The sequence below is a fragment of the Chrysochloris asiatica genome, unplaced genomic scaffold (assembly GCF_000296735.1).
Source record: "Chrysochloris asiatica unplaced genomic scaffold, ChrAsi1.0 scaffold00099, whole genome shotgun sequence".
In the NCBI taxonomy this organism is placed as follows: Eukaryota; Metazoa; Chordata; class Mammalia; order Afrosoricida; family Chrysochloridae; genus Chrysochloris; species Chrysochloris asiatica.
The window spans coordinates 1,034,656-1,053,809 of record NW_006408617.1 but is presented as its reverse complement, the minus strand read 5'-3'; the positions used below and the strand labels follow the sequence as shown (position 1 = coordinate 1,053,809).

The 19,154-nt window shown below is 36.9% G+C and overlaps 1 protein-coding gene and 1 pseudogene across 1 annotated transcript in view; both read left to right on the top strand.

The window, feature by feature from the left end:
- KCNH7 (potassium voltage-gated channel, subfamily H (eag-related), member 7) overlaps positions 1-19,154 on the top strand; it is a 649,673-nt gene that overhangs the window by 543,721 nt on the left and 86,798 nt on the right. The window contains exons 8-9 of the mRNA XM_006867030.1: positions 6,084-6,483; positions 12,086-12,285. Of these exons, the coding sequence (XP_006867092.1) occupies positions 6,084-6,483; positions 12,086-12,285 (600 nt within the window). The remainder of the gene's footprint in view (positions 1-6,083; positions 6,484-12,085; positions 12,286-19,154) is intronic.
- On the top strand, positions 7,205-8,317 carry LOC102812418 (annotated as a pseudogene).

Here is a 19,154-nt window from a genome sequence, read left to right as displayed (position 1 = left end):
CCAATATAACTTTTTTTATTGGAATTGAATAATATTCATCAGCCACACAGAAATTTGGTATAACTGAATTTCCAGAGGAAAAGTCATTTTACATAACATGTCATTCTTATGAAATCCATTAAAATAAAAAAAAAATCTTCAATAAGTAGACTTCTATTCCTTTAACATCCTGAAAAAAAAAAGTTTAAAATATGATTCAATTACAAGATAGTAATTAAATTCCAAGACAGCATCAGTACTGATAAAACAGGGACTTGGCTTGTTACACAACATTATGTAAATGAATCTATAGTTTGAAATTTAGCTATAGCTTATGGGTAGAACTACAAGGCAAAATAAATTGCCTCAGTTACTGAAAAATGTCTCAATTCTTTTTTTATTTCCATTTTTATTTTCATAATAGTAATCATGTCATTGTTTTTGCTAAGTTCTGTCGAGTCAGTTCCAACTCATAGCAACCCTATATAGTGTTTCCAGTTAGTAGCTGGTGAATTTGAACTGCCAGTCTTGCAGTTCAAGCGGACCGTGAGGTCAGGTGTTTATCCTGTGGTGCTACCCCAGGACTCCTTACTTTACCACTTAAAGAACTTTTGTGCTTCTTTAAGTCGCTACAAAAAGTAATAATAAGCACATATTTTTTTCAAAAAATTATAACATTTAAGAGATAATCCTTCATCTCTACTAAGCTACTTTAAATAGTGTTCTGAATGAGTTTATGGATAGGTGTGTTTATGTTGTTGTTGTTAAGTGCCGTCGAGTCGGTTCCGACCCATAGCGACCCTGTACAGGGTTTCCGAGGGTGTAAATCCTTACGGGAGTAGAAAGCCTCATCTTTCTCCCGCGGAGCGACTGGTAGTTTCGAACCGCTGACCTTAAGGTTCACAGCCTGATTCGTAACCACTATGCTACCAGAGCTCCTTAGGTGTGTTTATAGACAATTTCAAAAACTGAAATTTCCAAATATTTTCATAGTCGGTTTGAACCACAATGTCAGAGGTTCAAGCTAACTAACTGCTCCTTAGAAACCCTTTAAGAAAGTCGCTATGGGTCAGAACCAACTCAACAGCACACAACAACAATATTATAGCTAGAAAGAAGTCCAGGTGTGGCATTGTAGAATAAGCACTCCACCATAAGGTTGGTTTGAAGTGCAAGGTCGGAATTTCAAGCTCACCAGTAGCTCCTCGGAAATCCTGTACAGGGTCGAAATGTGACAGCACTTATCAACAATAACAAAAGCTAGAATAACAAAGCCAAACCCTCTGCTATCAAGTTGATTCTGACTCATTGAGACTATTTTTACAGGCTTCAGAGACTAAATCTTTATGAGAGCAGACAGCATTATCTTTCTGTTGCAGAGCTGCAGGTAGGTTTGGGCCAGCAATCTTACTTACAGTTAGCAGCTCAAGGCCTAACCCCCAGTACCAACAGTGTTTCTTAATATCTAGATATCACATACAATTACGTGGAAATAGAAATGCTGGGATATACCATGCATTCTAAAAGTAATTTTACTCAGACACATTCTAATGTGTTAACACAATTAAATTATAAGGTAGTTGTTTAATTTGCTTTTCACTTTGCAGGTTCGCTTAATTAAGCAATGAAAACGCATAGTTCCCACCAAATCAGCAAGAGAAAATTGATAATTCTTTCATCTACTCTCTCTAAGACTCTGGTACAATCCCTACTCTCTATTCTGTACATTGGAAACCCTACATTTTAATAGATATTTAAAGCCCCTGAAGAATAAAAGTGCTATCTCAATGCGAAATGCCATTTACAAAATGCATAGTATACAACTGTGGCTAACAAAGAATACTTAGGTGTGTGAACAGCCACCCAATAACAATAGAAATAAAGTCAAGCTATTTGTTACCTTGTCAAGCTAGCATAAGTAGCCACATTTGTACACAAGTTATAGTCTCACAAAAAAATGCTTTTGGCAGTGGAAGTCAATAATCATGCATCCTTATGATGTTGCTGAAAGAGAAAATAATTGCTTTAATAATTCTTTCTCTGCAGTTATTTTGCAAAAAGAATGGCAGTTTGGTTGAGAATTCATCTTATACTGTATTTCTTAAACTTTTTTGTCCCAGAAAAGTTAACTTAATAATATGTTATATATATATACTAGAGTCTTGGTGTAACACTATAGGATAAGCAATGGACTGCTAATTGTGAGGTAGGTGGTTCAAACCCACCAGCCACTCCTCAGAAATCATGTACAGGGTCGCTATGAGTTGGAACCAACTTGACAGCACCTAACAACACATGTAATAATTATTTATCTGTTTAGCAGTCTTCATGTTTCTATAATCCTACAGTAAGCATCAGATATATCTTTGGAAGGAGGGTAGAAAGGGGTGTGGCATGCTGCACAGCAGTGTCTGACTTCCTCTGACTTCAGGCATGGGAGGAAGAGAAACACCACCAGCATCAGGCATTCTTATGAGAGGGAAGTCACACATACCTTCACTCTCTTTCCTTTTTTACTAATTCTGACATCAGCTGGCCCTCCCATGGCACTCACTATTTCTTATCTGGGCTCAATATTTCATTGCAATGGTCAAAGAACTCAGAGGTGATACTCAAGATTGTAGAGTTTATTAGAGAAATTGACAGATTAAGGTTCCATCCCATAGTAACCGTGGATAGGATTTTTGAGGCTGTAAATCTTTATGGGAGCAGAAAGCCTCATCTTTCTCCCATAGACTCGAACTGTTGACTTTGAGGGTAACAACTCAACTCATAACCGCTATGCTGCCAGGGCTCCTTACAAAGTTCTTAAAGGGCTGCTGAAAATGCCCAGAGGACATTCCACTCTAGCTTTGTGGGTTGGCAAACCCAACTCCCCAATTAAGCCCTAGAGGCATCCCACTCTTGCCCAAAGGCACTCAGCTTTACTTGCTCTGTGGACCAGGAAGGCCACCCCTCTGTCTCATGCTCTGGTTCTTGGTTCTGCTGCTGCTGCTCCTCTGATACCTCCCTCGTGTCACACACAGCTCTAGTCCTGGATCAAAGAGATTCAATACAGGGATTTGGGGGTCAAAAGAATGTACTCCACTCTTTGTTCTTTTTCCTTGAAAGTAGTAATATGCCCTTTCCTGCTTCCAAGAAGCGGCTGGTGGGTTTGTACCATTGACCTTGTGGCTAGGAGTCCAGTGCTTATCCTATAGCACCGCACCATGACTCCTTTGAAGCATGTTGTTGTTTTGTTAAGTCCCTCCAAGTCAGTTGCAAATCCTAGCAACTCTGGATAGGGTTTCCAAGGAGCAGCTGGAGAGCTTGAACTGCCAACCCTGCAGTTCAAACCTACCTTACAGTCCAGTGCATTTTCCTGCAGCATCACACCAAGACTCTTTTGAAGCATAAAAGTAGTAAAATACTAAACCAGGATGATTCTACTTATCAGAGTCTGAGCAGTTAGTATATCTAGATTAAGCAGTTAGTGTATCTAGATTCTTGTGTTTCAAAGTCCCTGCCACATTCTAATGGGGCTGCAAGGACATTGTTAAAAGGCCTCTAACAGAGATTCCAGAGATCTAAATCATACGTTTGTGAAATGTGGGAAATCTATTAATCCACATCAAATATACAACCCCTGCTTCCTGATAGAACAAAAATGTATAGGATATTAAAACAAAAAAATGAAGTTTGAGTATTATGTAGAACGTGTAAGGAAGGCATTATAATTCCCTTTTTACAGATGATGAAACTGAAGCTTAAAGATGAACTAACTTGTTTAAGATCCTACAGCAGCATAGAAGTAGAATTCAAGTGCAAGCTTTGTACAAAACTCCCACCACCTAACTGCTAAAGAAAAATAATTCATGATTACCATAGAAGAAAGTTCACTTTTCTCCCAGGACACCACCCAACACTAGCTTAAACCTTCCTTTCATTTCTTAAGAAGACATATTCTTTGAGAGACAAAAACCAAAAACAAAAGACATCATTTTCATTATTATCATGATAATAACTCAGCACTGGAAACTCACTTCTCTGTACATCCCAAAAGAAGCAAAAGAGTCCAGTTATCATGGTGTTGATGGTAGTGGTGGAGGTGGTATGTTGTAGAGTCGGTTTTGACTCATAATGACCATGTATCAGGTAGCGTAGTGGTTATGAATCGGGCTGCTAACCTCAGGGTCATCAGTTCAAAACTACCAGATGTTCCGTGGGAGAAAGATGAGGCTTTCTGCTCCCATAAAGATTTACAGCCTCGGAAACCCTGTACACGGTCACTATGAGTCAGAACCGACTCCATGGCACACAACAACAACATAGGGTTACCAAGGCTACAAATCTTACAGGAGCAGAAAGCCTCGTCTTTCTCCTGTGGAATCACTGGTAGATTCAAACTACAGAGCTTGTAGTTAGCCACCCAGCTTGTAATCCAACTACCCAAACTCCTCCCACCTCCAGAGGGTTTCCAATATTCAGTGGGAAGAATTCCCACTACCCCTATGACGACTGTGGCACAGGGAGGGAAAAACAAAACAAAACATGGAGCATTATAGCATTTTAATTAAAAGGTTTTTCTGCTACTCTGTGCTCTTTTTTCATCAAGTCAGTATTAATTTAGTATTAATCAATATGGGTGATACAAGTGTTCTTAATGCGTTTGGATGTTCTTTGTGAAATAAACACAAACATTGAGCAGATAAAATGACTCAATAATTGATTGGTAAATACCATGTAACTATGGAATAATTATATGTCCTTTGAATTATGTAGTACTTATAGTTGACATTATTTAGGAAACATAAAAAATGAACTTGTAATTTGTACTTATCAGATTTCAAGTCCTAACAGCCATTGAAGTATCCTGTTATTATATGCAAGTGTCCTATCATTAGATACCTGGTCAGTAATAATCATGTAATTAGTTATACATGTCACAATCAAAAGCTAAAATACAATTATAAATCATTGAGATATCAAGAAACAATTTATCAATTTAACATATTTACAAAGGAAAAATTGCATTTAAATATAGACCTAATGCATGCAGATAGTCTACGAATAAATGTTTCCATAGTTATCTGCTTGCCTAGCGTCTTGTCTTTATGCAAGCCTCTTTCAACTCAAATGTCTGCTCTTCAGTCAGACCTTCCTTTAACTTCCTTTTCTAAAGTGATTCTCATCTCCAAATAATAGCCCAAGCACCCCATATCATCTTACTCTGCTTTAATATCATCATTATACTTTTTACTATCTAAAATTATCTTCTTGTTTATTTATTTTTAAAACATCTGTGTCCCCCACTAGAGAAAGAACCTGTTTCTCTTCATTGGAGAAGTTTTTTTTCTCAACTCTGTTGAATCGTTCTATTAGAAAAACAACATTGTCTTTTTGTTCAACACTGTAATTCCAACATGTGGCCCTTCACAGGTACACAATAACCCACAGGAATATTTCTTGGGTGATTGAATAATTTATTCAGTACTTATGATGTACAAGAAAGTGATTGGGTGGTGAAAAAGTTAAACGCTTCACTGCTAGCCAAAAGAGGTTGGTGGCTCTTTCCCACCCAGAAACACCTTCAAAGATAGTCCTGGCAATGTGCTTCCAAAAGGTCATAGCCTTCAAAACGCTTATAGAAGAGTTCTACTCTGCACAGGTAGAGTCAACAAGAGTCTGAATTAACTGGAAAGAAATAACCATCACTGTGTGATACTGTAGGATCAGCAATACATGTGAATCACGAGGTCAGCAGTCCAAATCCACCAGCTGCTCCTCAGAAACCCCATACAGGGTCACTATGAGTTGGAACCAACTTGACATCATTTAACAATAAATGATGTGCAAGTTATTTGATAAGAGCATAAAAGAAAATAAGATTCTGTCCTATGAGTCTTACATGTCAAGATCTTAAATTTTGTGCTACACACTTTAAAAGTATTTTCCAAAATGGGAGTGAAACTCTAAAAAGAAATAAAACTAATACTTAATTTAAATATATAGTTATCTTAAATGCTATCATATTGTTTCAACCTGTTACTGCCTACTTTCTTTCACGGGAGCATGTCTTGAATTGTTTATTAACTATCTCTAATAGTGCACATTTGTTTTCACAGACAACAACATTAATTGGTCTTTTGAAGACAGCTAGACTCCTCCGTCTTGTACGAGTGGCCAGGAAACTTGATCGGTATTCGGAATATGGCGCTGCAGTCCTAATGCTCTTAATGTGCATATTTGCCCTGATTGCCCACTGGCTGGCTTGCATTTGGTATGCGATTGGCAATGTGGAAAGACCATACCTGACTAACAAAATTGGATGGTTGGATTCCCTAGGACTACAAATCGGGAAATGTTACAATGACAGTGACTCGAGTTCTGGACCATCCATAAAAGACAAATATGTCACAGCACTGTATTTTACATTCAGCAGTTTAACCAGCGTAGGATTTGGGAATGTGTCTCCTAACACCAATTCGGAGAAAATCTTTTCAATTTGTGTCATGTTGATTGGCTGTAAGTAGATTTCTCTTTTGTTAATTATTAGACTAAAATAATACAGAATTGCTATCTCTAGAAATATTTAAAATTAGGCAAAGAAAAAATGATAGAGAATTATAGAGACAATGGATTGACATACATGGGCACTGTAATTCTATCAAACTTTATTTTCTCTGTGAAGCAAAGACACCAATTGTCTTTTAGGCTCTCAGGAAACCATAGGCATAAAACTAGAATGATAGGCGCTTGCAAATTGATGAATTGAACCTTGCAGCTCTCTTTCACTGCTATCAAAAATATCTTTAATTTATTACCAATGATTGATTATATTTCTATTTCAAATTGAGTTCAGTTAGAAATAAAAGGCAAATTACTGATCTACACAACAGGATGAATTTCAAAAACATTAGGTTAGCAAAATAAGTCAGATACAACTAAATACATACTTTGTTGTTAAGTTCCATTAAGTCAGCTCCAGCTCAAAGCAACCCTGTATGGAGTTTCTGAGACTATAAATACCTGCTGGAGCAGAAAAGCTCATCTTTCTCCCACGGGGTTGTTGGTGGGCTCAAAATGCTAAACTTGTGTTAGTAGTCCAGTGCTTATCCTACAGAGTCACAGTGCTCCCTAGTACATGCTTTATGACTTCAAAAGTCTTAGAAAGTGAAAATAAATCTGTAATGACTAAAAAGAGACGAGTAGGAGAGATAGCAAAAGAACATGAGGAACTGCAGTGATGGAGGCGGTAACCTTGGAGGCCCCGAGTCTGCGGCTCTGTTGGATCACTCCGGTTAGCGGCCAGCTGGAGATTTAGAGCAACATTACCAGTTTCTCAGCTGTCACTGACTGAATTGACAGAAATGCGAAATGAACTCTTTAATAAAAAGAAAAACAGGCAGCTATCATTAGCTCCTCAAACTGAGAAGACTGAAGTTAAACTTACTGGGAAAGTGGACCCTGGCACTGTCTTCGTGATGAATAAGGACATTTTGATTCCTTATAGTTGTGCTATGCATTTAAGTGAGTAGTACTGCAGAAAGTCCATTTTGTCTCTTGTTGACGGACAGCCTTGGGACATGTACAGATCTTTGACCAAGTCTTATGAAATTAAAGTCCTTACTTTCAAAGACCTAGATCCAAGAGAAGTGAATAAGGTTTATTGGCATTCTTGTGCCGTGCTGATGGGCTGTGTAATAGAGCAGGCATTCAAAGATGAGTAGTGGTCAGTTTGGTCAAAGCTCCAGAAATTCCTGTAATTGCTGGAGCTTTCTGCTATGATGCAGTTTTGGACAAGAGACTCAATGCATGGATGCCAACAAATGAGAATCTGCATTCCTTCCCAAAAGATGCTCATGCTTTAATTTATAAAGATCTTCCTTTTGAAACTTTGGAAGTTAATGCAAAAGTGGCATTAGAATTATTTCAGCACAAGTACAAAATAGATTTTATAGAAGAGAAGTCATCACAGAACCCTGAGAGAACAGTCAAGCTGCACAAATTTGTTGACTTCGTAGAGGTGAGTGAGGGCCCTCTTATTCCAAGCACCAGTATTTTTTTCCAGTATGAAGTATCAGCAATTCAAAATCTTCAGGCCCAACAATCAAGTCTTCTACAAAGATTCCAGGGTCTTTCTTTACCTACTCATTTAAGAACACATTTTATAATATGCAATAAGCTGTTGGAAAGATCTAAGAAATTGATAACCAAATATCAAAACAAATCTGCGGAGGAATGTGCTTCTACATACAGTAAATTAAAGTTTTTTTTTTTTTACTATAAAAAGGGAGGTGATGGAGATATTCTATATATTGATTGTGTTTATATGTGTGCATACATTTGTCAGGCCTAAAGGAGCTATACATTTAAATGGGTATGTTTTATTTTGTGTAAATTATACCTTTATAAAAATTATCTTTAAGTTACAATATTTATAAAATTTTTGTAACAGAAATACAAAATGTATATGAGGTGCTGAAAAAGGTTGTGAAATATAGCTGTTTTATTTCTATAGTACTGAATGAATTTTTTATGAAATAAAAGCTCCCTAGACCGCAAGCTCAGTTTGAACCACAGGGTCAGCAGTTCAAACTCACCAGTTGCTCTTCAGAAACTCAATACAGGGTCACTATGAGTTGGTACTGACTTGATGGCACATAATAATAACAAATTAAGAAAAGAAAAATAAAACATTGAGCTGAGAAAAGAAATACCTATATATAGTTTTCCAACTGGCCTTTAAATGGCATTTTATGCCATTTGATGGACTTTAAATAATGTACACAGAATATAATCATTCTTTGCTTCTCTCTCTCATGAAGTCTTTAGCTCCATTTACTTCCTTAAAAAAATAGAAAACAAATGGATGGCTTGGATATAGTTTTAAAAGACACCATCATAGAATTTCCTAAAATAAATAATTGGTCATTTATATATATAACCATGTACCTATATACACAATGGCCTGACCCAGGCCATTGTGTTTTCAATAGCCTCATATGGATGCGAAAGCTGGACAGTGAATAAGGAGGATCGTAGAAGAATTGATGCCTTTGAGTTGTGGTGTTGGAGGAGAGTACTGAAAATGCCATGGACTGCCAAAAGAACCAATAAATCTGTTTTGGAGGAGGTGCAGCCAGAGTGCTCCTTGGAGGCCAGGATGGCTAAACTTCGTCTCTCCTACTTTGGACATATTGTCCGGAGGAAACAGTCGCTGGAGAAGGATGTCATGCTGGGTAGGGTGGAGGGTCAGAGAAAGAGAGGAAGACCCCCAATGAGATGGATCAGCCAGGTGGCATCATTGATGGACTCGGGTGTGGCAGCGGTAGTGAGGTTGGCCCAGGATCGGACATTGTTTCGTTCTGCTGTGCATGGGGTCGCTATGAGTCGGTTCTGACTTGATGGCACCTGACAACAACAACAACCTATATAATGTAGATTTTGCCATCTTGTCAATGGGTAAGAAATAATTGCTTGCAACCCAAACAAACGTTTCATTTTGAGGGCTATATGGAAACAAGTCATAGTATTTATTAGAACTAAATAAGATCCTCACCCCCCCACTCCCCCACCCCTCCCACCCACGGCCTTTGTCCCTCATGTAATTACATGATTTAGGTAAGGAAATAAAAAACGAAAACAAACCTAGTATTGATTATATGTTCTATGATTAAGTAATGTGAATTTTATCTGTACTAACTAAACTATTTCCTGAGGCCTTTGGAGACCTAGCAGTACCAAAAACAAAAAACAAAAAAAATTCCAACACTATACTTAGGAAGAGTAAATTATTTTCTCACACAAATCTCCTAGAATCACAGGAATCAGTTTCAGGCAAGTATTGCTAATTTCCTTCTTAATTAACCATTCATTTACTCAAATTAGGTTCACCCCTTCTTCCTGTGTAAGACACAACCTAAATTGTTTATCTACCTGGCTGATACTCTCTTTCATACTCCAATTTTTGCGCTGACCTGGAGGTTGGTTTGAATCACAAGGTCGGTTCAAATACAGCTGCTACTTAGAAACCCTGTACAGGGTCGCTGTGAGTCAGAACTGACTCGATGGCACTTACGACATCAAAAGATCTCCCTACCTTTCAACTCCTTAATTAACTGCAAGCTCGCTTTGTACCGCAAGGTCGCCAGTTCAAGCTCACTAGCTGCTCCTCGGAAACCCTTATACAGGGTCGCTAAGAGTCGGAATTGACTCCATGGCATTTAACAACATTAACAAACAGAAGAAAATCACGGGCTTTTATTTCCTTAGGACATTCTCTTATTTGTGGTACCACATGAATTATGAGCCCTGGTGTTGACGCTGTAGGATCAGCAATAGAATGTGAACCACAAGTTGGCAGTTCAATCTACCAACTACTTGGAATCCTGTACAGGGTCTCTATGAGTCAGAATCAACTCAATGGCACTTAACAGCTACAACAACATTTGTTGTTGTGTGCCGTGGAGTTGGTTCCGACTCATAGCGACCTTGTACAGGGTTTCCGAGGCTGTAAATCTTTACCGGAGCAGAAAGCCTCATCTTTCTCCCGCGGAACGGCTGGTAGTTTCGAACTGCTGACCTTGTGGTTCGCAGCCCGATTCGTAACCACTACGCTATCAGTAACGCATAATAAACAAAAATCATGCTAACCCAGAGACTGAAATAAGATGGAAAAGAAAGCAATGCCCTGGAAGATATTATTTTAAAACACTTGGCCTGAATCTAGACAAAACCTTTCAAAATGATTAAGTGGTATATAGAGATAATGGTTTCTAAAATGTGTTTGAAACAAAAAATCATTTTGGGGGTATCAAACTGTGGTAGCTGTATTTCCCCCACCTGATTGGTTTATTACTGTTCCAGTGGCTTAAATATATATCTCCTCTCTAAGGTTCTCACAGACATCCCAAGACCAATATGCAGGCCATGTATCATAATGTGACTTTCTTGAACAATATATAACATTTCCTTTTAGAAAAATTATTAGAGGCAGAGACGATGACATGGAGATAGGAAACAGCTGGGGACTCTAGACCCAGAGAGGGAAAGGGGCTGTGTGCTGAGGACCAGAGGGGAGGCTTGTAGGGTTTATATACCCTTTGGTTGGTTGATGATTCATGGAGGGAGTTGTAACCATGGCAATGAAACCATATACGATAGGATGAATGGAAAGCTAATGTTCTCCCATGTAAACTGTCATGTAATTCACAATAAAATATTTTTTAATTATTAGAAAATGAATACAAATATAAAAAACAAAAGGGAAGATGCTTCAAGAGGTTAATTTGAATCATAAAAATTTAACCCAGAAAGCCCTAGCAAGGATGTGCCAGTGGTAGCGTAGTGGTTACGAATCGGGCTGCGAACCTTAAGGTCAGTGGTTGGAAACTACCAGCCGCTCCGCGGGAGAAAGATGAGGCTTTCTACTCCCGTAAAGATTCACACCCTCGGAAACCCTGTACAGGGTCGCTATGGGTCGGAACCGACTCGAAGGCACTTAACAACAACAACAACAACAATGTGGCAAAGAATGGCGGCAATTTCCCCTATTGATGATAAAAGAACAAAAATTTATTTAATTTTTCCCTACAAAAAAAAAAAAAACTATATTCATATTCTAAGCAGGAGATAGATATAGTATCTCCTGCAGAAATACTGTAAAAATAATTTCAATTGATTACAAATCACACACAAATAAACATTGAAAGAAAACTGAGTTATTTAAAACAATTTAAAATTTCTAAGTAAATCCAAAGTATTCAAGATATTAAGATTATAATTGATTTTATTATTGCGAGTTTAGATTTGAGACTGAGAGGCACTGTTAAAATTGATATCTTCACTCTACTACAAAAATTGGCCTTTGATATTATTAACGATGCAAGCTTTAATTTTAAGTTAGTATTCATGGTAAATTTGGACTAAATTTGTTTCCATATTTATCTTAAAATTATTATACTTACAAGAGTATTATTAGCTGATCTTTTCCTCTGCCATGGGCAAATGATAAATAATTGCAAGTAAATTGGCACCATCAAAATGTACATCCTTGAGCTTCTAGCAAGATACAATACGCCCAAGTGCAGTGTTCCTCCATAGCTTTGTTTTTTATCCATTCCAGCACTAATGTATGCAAGCATCTTTGGGAATGTATCTGCAATTATCCAAAGACTATATTCTGGAACAGCCAGATACCATATGCAGATGCTGCGAGTAAAAGAATTCATTCGCTTTCACCAAATTCCCAACCCTCTGAGACAACGGCTTGAAGAATATTTCCAGCATGCATGGACATACACAAATGGCATCGACATGAACATGGTATGTACTCCTGTTTTCCAAAATTCATGTGCCACAGGCATTATAATTATAACCAAAATGGAAAAGCCAGTCTCACCAGCTTTGAACCCCTTGCTTTTGTTTTCCTCTCTTCGGTGTTTATTTTCTCCCCTGGAGATAGTCTCTCATTCTCAATTCATGGCATTGCATGGTGCTATATCTAGTTATATTGTGTGGCAAAGGCATTATAACATGATGCAAACTGCTATAACTATGTATGGTAGGATTCCTGTTTCTGGTTAGAGAGTATTGCCTGACCTGGAACTTGAGATTTCATCACATGGCTTAGTTAGTTGCCAGCACCCAAAAGATCAGTTGGACCCATATGATTAAGATTCAGCAAATAAACAGTAACAACTACAATGCCCCAAACCATGATTATTATTATTAATGAGAATCAAGATTAATAATCTTTGAACATAAGGCATCTTGAGAATTTCTGGGTGAGACTAGGGAGTTTAAGTATATCATAATCATTTCATAATAGGAAGTTTCATGCTTCTTTTAAGAATGATTTCTCTATATTGTGAACAATTACCTATATGTTCCTTACCCTTTTATTGTATCTGGTTTAATGCATCTTTCTTTCAAGGGGGAAATATGGATTCCTTCACACCTTTTAAGTAAATTTAGCATCAAAAATCACTTGTCATAACCCGTATCTCCTCTATTGCATTCAAAAATCAACAAAATTAATGACATTATTCTGGTCCAAAGACGGTCTTTTCACCATTTAGGAAAATTTTCACATTCTTTTGACCATGTTGTTTGGCTATAGAGACTTGATTGCTAAAGATAAGCTATCTAACAGATCCTAATTCCATGACATATCATAGAGATAAAAACTTTAAAAATAATTATTTCCCACCTGGCTACTCCTCCACTGTACAAGAGCCCTGTTTGTAAGAATTTTTCAGAAAATAAATCACTCACATTTAAAAACAACAACAGCACAATACATTTTTTTTTGCATAAGGGAGCCTCTAAAATTTAAATTGATATTTTTGTTAGACTAGCAATAGTCCAGCAAAAAAAAAAAAAAAAAAAGCGAGTGTTCACAATTAGCATGCAAAGTACAGAAATCTTTGCAAACATTGCCTAATTTGAAACACATTACATGTGGATCAGTGTATCATAGTTGTGTTTTATCTGAATCTAAGTACAAACATGTCATTATAAAACATTTCAATTTGAAGTTATTTGACTAGCATATTTCATGTAAAATAACTGAACCCCATGACTTGTTTTTAATCATCCCAAAATTCCTGTTAAAAAATTCATTTAATAGTTGACCTCACTAAGAAAGCGTTTAATCTTACATGAAAGCGCACCTACCAATTGACCACTTTTATAGACATCCATCACTATTATTGTTAAGCAAAGATATCAGCATTCAAAAATTATTCAGGAATCTCTAAATGCTGGGTTAGCTGAAGCAATGTGAAGACTTTTAAATCAAAACACGTCACCCAATTTTGTTGTTCCAGACTTCCAGATTATTTGAATAACTGTAGAAAAACCACCATTTATTGTACCTTCCCTCTCCATATAATTCTAGTTTTGTAAACTTTTTGTGATAAAAGGAGTATTTTGTGACAATTATTTACCTTTCATTGTTTGACTCTATTACCTATTAATATGGTTTATATACCACTTGCCTATTTACAATGTACTTATGAAAGATTTATCTCTCTCCTGTCTGCTTCACACCTTAATACATGGAATCACAACACCCACCGGTAAGAACAGGAGGTATTTATATCCAATTTAATTCTCGTGTAAATTGTGAAGAACACCCTTGTTATCTGTTAGGTTTAGAGCTTGTTAAGTGATTTCCAATGTTAGATCTGATCTTTCTTTTGCATGATATAGTGGAGGAAACGCAAAGCAAGAAGGTGGGGGAGATAACGTGAAAGAGGCCAAGAGCAGAATAGAAACTTCGTACTTTAACAATGGCTTGTCCTCTAATAATATTTGTATACAGTTTCCCACTCCCATAAATATTTTGTTTCTCTGCCCTTACCCCCACTCTGGTAAAGGTTATGGGTATACGGTTTGCATTAGATAACTGTCATAAAGAAAATGTCACTCTTTCATCATCCTTTATTGTCATGATATAGGTTCTTTTCTTTTTTCTCATCTGCATGCCTGTATTACATGATCCTGGAGTGTGTGAGCTCTAAACCATGTGCCATTGAGTCTTGCATGTGGTTTTGAGAGCTTGCCTCTGCATGAACTTCTTGTTTGTACACAGTGTCTACATTTCTCATCTTGTGACTGAAAAGTGAGTAAAAAATCAATGTGCAAGAAATTCAAATTCAACAAATGGAAAATGTATGATATTTAGCATAATATATAAAACAAAGTTGATTGGAGAAAAACACTGTATCTCAGACTCCTGCGAGGTTAAAAAAAGAAAAAAGTGACTTTCTTTTACCTCCAAAATCATTGTTAAAATCCTTCTGTGTTCGTAGTTTATCATTAACTGAATTGTACTTTAATAACAGTTTAAAGTAATTTAAATTTTGTGGTAAACATAAGTGCATATTGTGATACATATAAATGCATCAAATTCTTGTATTTGACATCAGCATTCCATGTTATTTTATTTATGCATAACCTTAAGTATAATTTCTCATGAAGCATTTCAGAAAATCACTTGTATCGTTAGAATCTTAATATGAAGTATAAGGTTTCTAATTATACTATTTATTAACTTGAAATTATTTTCATGACCCAAAACATTTGATAATTTGATAGGTCTCTCTCTCTCTCCCTCTCTCTCTCACACACACACACACACATAACAACAACAACAAAGAACTTCAAAAGACCTAAAAAGTGTAGTCATGTCTCCTTGCATCTTTTTCTTTTTGGGAAAAGCTATGTTCCAGAACTGAAAGCCTTCTCAGAATACTTAAGCGCTCCCTTTCAGTTGTCCTAACTGGCTCCTAGTACAGAAAGAAAGGAGCAAGAAAAATGACACTAGTGATTGGTGTTGTTGTTGTTGTTAGGTGCCATCGAGTCGGTACTGACCCATAGCGACCCTATGTACAGCAGAAAGAAACACTGCCCAATCCTGGGCCAACCTCACTACTGTTGCCACGCTTGAGTCCATCGATGCTGCCACTTGGCCAATCCATCTCGTTGGGAGGTCTTCCTCTTTTTCTCTGACCCTCCACCTTACCAAACATGATATCCTTCTCCAGTGACTGGTCCCTCCTGACAATATGTCCAAAATACAAGAGATGAAGTTTGGCCATCCTGCCCTCCAAAGAGCACTCTGGCTGCACTTCTTCCAAAACAGATCTATTGGTTCTTTTGGCAGCCCATGGAACTTTCAATATTCTCCTCCAAATTCTTAACTCAAATGTGTCAATTCCTCTACAGTCTTCCTTATGCACTGTCCAGCTTTTGCATGCATACATGGTTATTGAAAATACCATGGCTTGGGTCAGGCTCACCTTAGTCCTCAAGCTGATAAGAAGACATTATTTTGAGTTTGATTTCAGGCTTAGGAATAGTAAAAATTATCTCAATCACCATTTCCTCAGATTAGGACTGATGCCATCTCTAAAACTCAGTCAAGGAATTCTCCAAGTCCAAGTCGTTTTGTGAAACCATCAAAGTTTAACCAACATTAATTTTAGTTACACCACAACCATGAAACAAACATCCTTTTCCATGTTGGGTAGAGTCAGTGTCCTCAAATCACACACAGGAGCCTATGGAAAAGGACCTTAATAACCATTGTTCATAATTTTTTTGGATAGAGGGAAATAAACCAATTAGGACAGAAACCAGATCATAACAATATTAGACACTAGCATGGGAGAAAAGTCTTTATTCCTTATCTGAAAATTCAACCCCTCATTAGTAATGTCTGCATTTTTTCTAAAAAAAAAAAAAAAGGGGGAGGAAATTTTCAGAAAGTGGATTCAGAAGACCCAAGCACTAGTTCTTAATCTGTCACTAATCTTGGACAAGTCACTTAACCTATCTGCAGTTTGATGAATCCAGTCAGTTTCAAATATTTTTGAAGCATCGAAACTCATATACTCTGGCATGATAAACAATCATTATAGGAACCTTTCTGATTACGAACAGAGATTCTATATGGAAGCTATTTCAAAAAGCATTGCACTAAGATGATGGGTAGGATTTTTGATGCCACAGAACAGGAGACCATATCAGGTAAAAACAGTGACGGGACTAAAGTTACATATGTGAGAATGCACAAAGCATAATTCAAAGGCAGGTAATCCAAAAGCAACTTTATTTTAGAAAAGGATGGCTAATTTATGTTTATAGTTTGTGTTTTTTTAAAGCCTGGGTCATTAATGGAATTAATTCCTAGAGACACTTAATAGAAAGAAGTTGGAACAAGAGCCTCAAAAGATGATTAAATTTTTCAGCAAGATGGAAAGGTTTCCAATGGCTGTAATCTTTTGGAAGTAGTTGACCAGGTCTTTCTTTCAAAGAGACAAATTTTTGGAAAGATAGGCTGGAAAGAAAAGAAGAATGAATACATTGGTTTTGAGGGCTAAAGGATAAAACGTGAAAGTACTTCTGGTATATGGTCCAGTTTCTTTAGTTAAGCAGACACTAGATTAATTCCTGAGGAAGAAAGAGTTATGTTATATAAGCCTATGGAAGAGTATGAGAATTTGGAGAACATAAATCTTCGAAAATTTCTTCAAAGCCAAAGTAGTAAGCTAAAAATATTTAGAGTTATAGTAGGACTCTAACAAACAAAGCAAATAAAAGTGGAAAATCAAATAAAAATGATTTATTAATTAGTAGAAATTCTTGTTTCTTGGAGCTCATGTGATTTCTAAGAATCGTTTTAGTGAAAATCTGATTTACTTTTCTTCACTTGTTTTCTGGTTCCTCTTTATCAGTCAGAGCAGTCTCTACCTACTAATATTCACCTAATACCTAAATCTATGATTTAAACTCTACTCCATCGAAACCTTTATTATTCCCATTTTCTACACTTATTTGGGATTGCAGTGGCTCATTGAATAATCACTGAACTACAAACCACAAAGTCAGTGGTTCTAGCCCACCACCACCCAGCAGGAGAAAGATGAGGCTTTCTGCTCCTGCAAAGATTCAAAGCCTCATAAATCCTAAACAGTTGCTATAAGTCAGAACGGATTTCAGATTACTTAACAACTACATTTGTTTAGGAGTCTTGGTGTGGCACTGTGGGATAAAGCGCTGGACTGCAAAGTTGGTTTGAACTACAAGAACTCACCAGCCACTCCTTGGAAACTCTATACGGGGTTGCTATGAATTGGAACCTATTGGACAACACATAACAAAAACAACACTTACTTAAATGGTTTCCTCCATACCAGATCTATGCATTCAGGTCTACTTCACTTATAGATTGTCATGATACACCATAAACTAACAAACAGTTACTCAGGTTGATTTAGACTTATGTTGACTCTCATGTCTTAGAGTAGAATTGCTCTTCATGGGATTTCAGTGGCTGTGACTTTTTGAAGTAATTCAACCAAGCCTTTCTTCCAAGCACCTCTGGAGGACTCAAACTGTTACCCACAAAGTTAGTAGCTGAGTGCTTACCCTTTTGCACCACCCAGGGACTCTTTCATATACCACAGTGAAATAAAATGATGAGATCTTTCAATTATGAACTCAGATAAAAATGGTCCTTATGACATTAAACCTCATCAGAAATATTATAACAAAACTTACAAAATTGCATTATGGTCAATTAACCAACCTTACTGATAACATCTTTAAGGTACAAACAATCTTAAAAGTCAATCCACCATGGGCAGCAGTAGATATTGGCAACAACTTTGATTGAAATAATGACCCAAAGGCTGGTGATAATTTGGGGTTCCTGTGAAGAAATGCCTAGTTACCATTTAGGAATTGCATTGAAATAGTACTATTTAATATACTTTTTAAAATGTTTTCATCTGCATATTGTCTGTTGTTGTTGTTGTTAAGTGCCATCAAGCATGTTGATTAGTTGGTGAAAATTGCCTGGCTCTGCTGAATCTGGGCAGCAAGAATTGCTAACACGCAACTTTGCTACCCACAGTTATATACTGCAGTACCACTGTGTAACAGATGGTTTAAGAAAAGCAAAGTTCACCTGCCCTTTCTATTTTACACCAAAGTTATTTGCCCTCACCCTCTCAAAAATACCACAGAGAACAGTAAAGGCCGTCTGAAACCCCCTGACCTTTGAGCAATTCAGTCTTAATACAGAACTCTAATACTTTCAGGTCACAATGGTACCTGCTTAGTGATCTTTCACAAATGATGACAGTCACTTCATACTCACCTTTAACCATCATAAAAAAGGACTTGCTTACAAATGATACCAGGCTACTTCTGTGGTTCCTGAGCCAAGTGAAATCATGACTACAAGGTCTGGGGTTTTACTCCTAATGAACAATCATTGCAGAAACATTACACTGAAGAAAAGCACACGCTTGTGTGTTTTAGTTAATCCACCTATAAGAATGTTCCTCTTAATAGGAAGGTAGAAATGATATCTCAAATAGTTTTGTAGTTCCTTAACTAATGGTACTTTTGAACAAGACTCTAGAATGCAGTTTCTTATGCTGAAAGGTGTGATGCATTTCCCAGTACTTTCTATGGAGTGATAGACATACAGGAGTAATTCAAACCTAGTTCAGTTTGAGATCATTTAATAGTCAAGGCAATAAGCCAATACTAGAAAAGTATAGAGATCATCAAAGTTCAGTTTAAAATATGCTTTGGAAATATTATTTTAAGTGTCTTTTCATTCAGATAGTAGAGTAACTCAGCATTTATCAAGTTTAACAGATTCAAATGGTCTA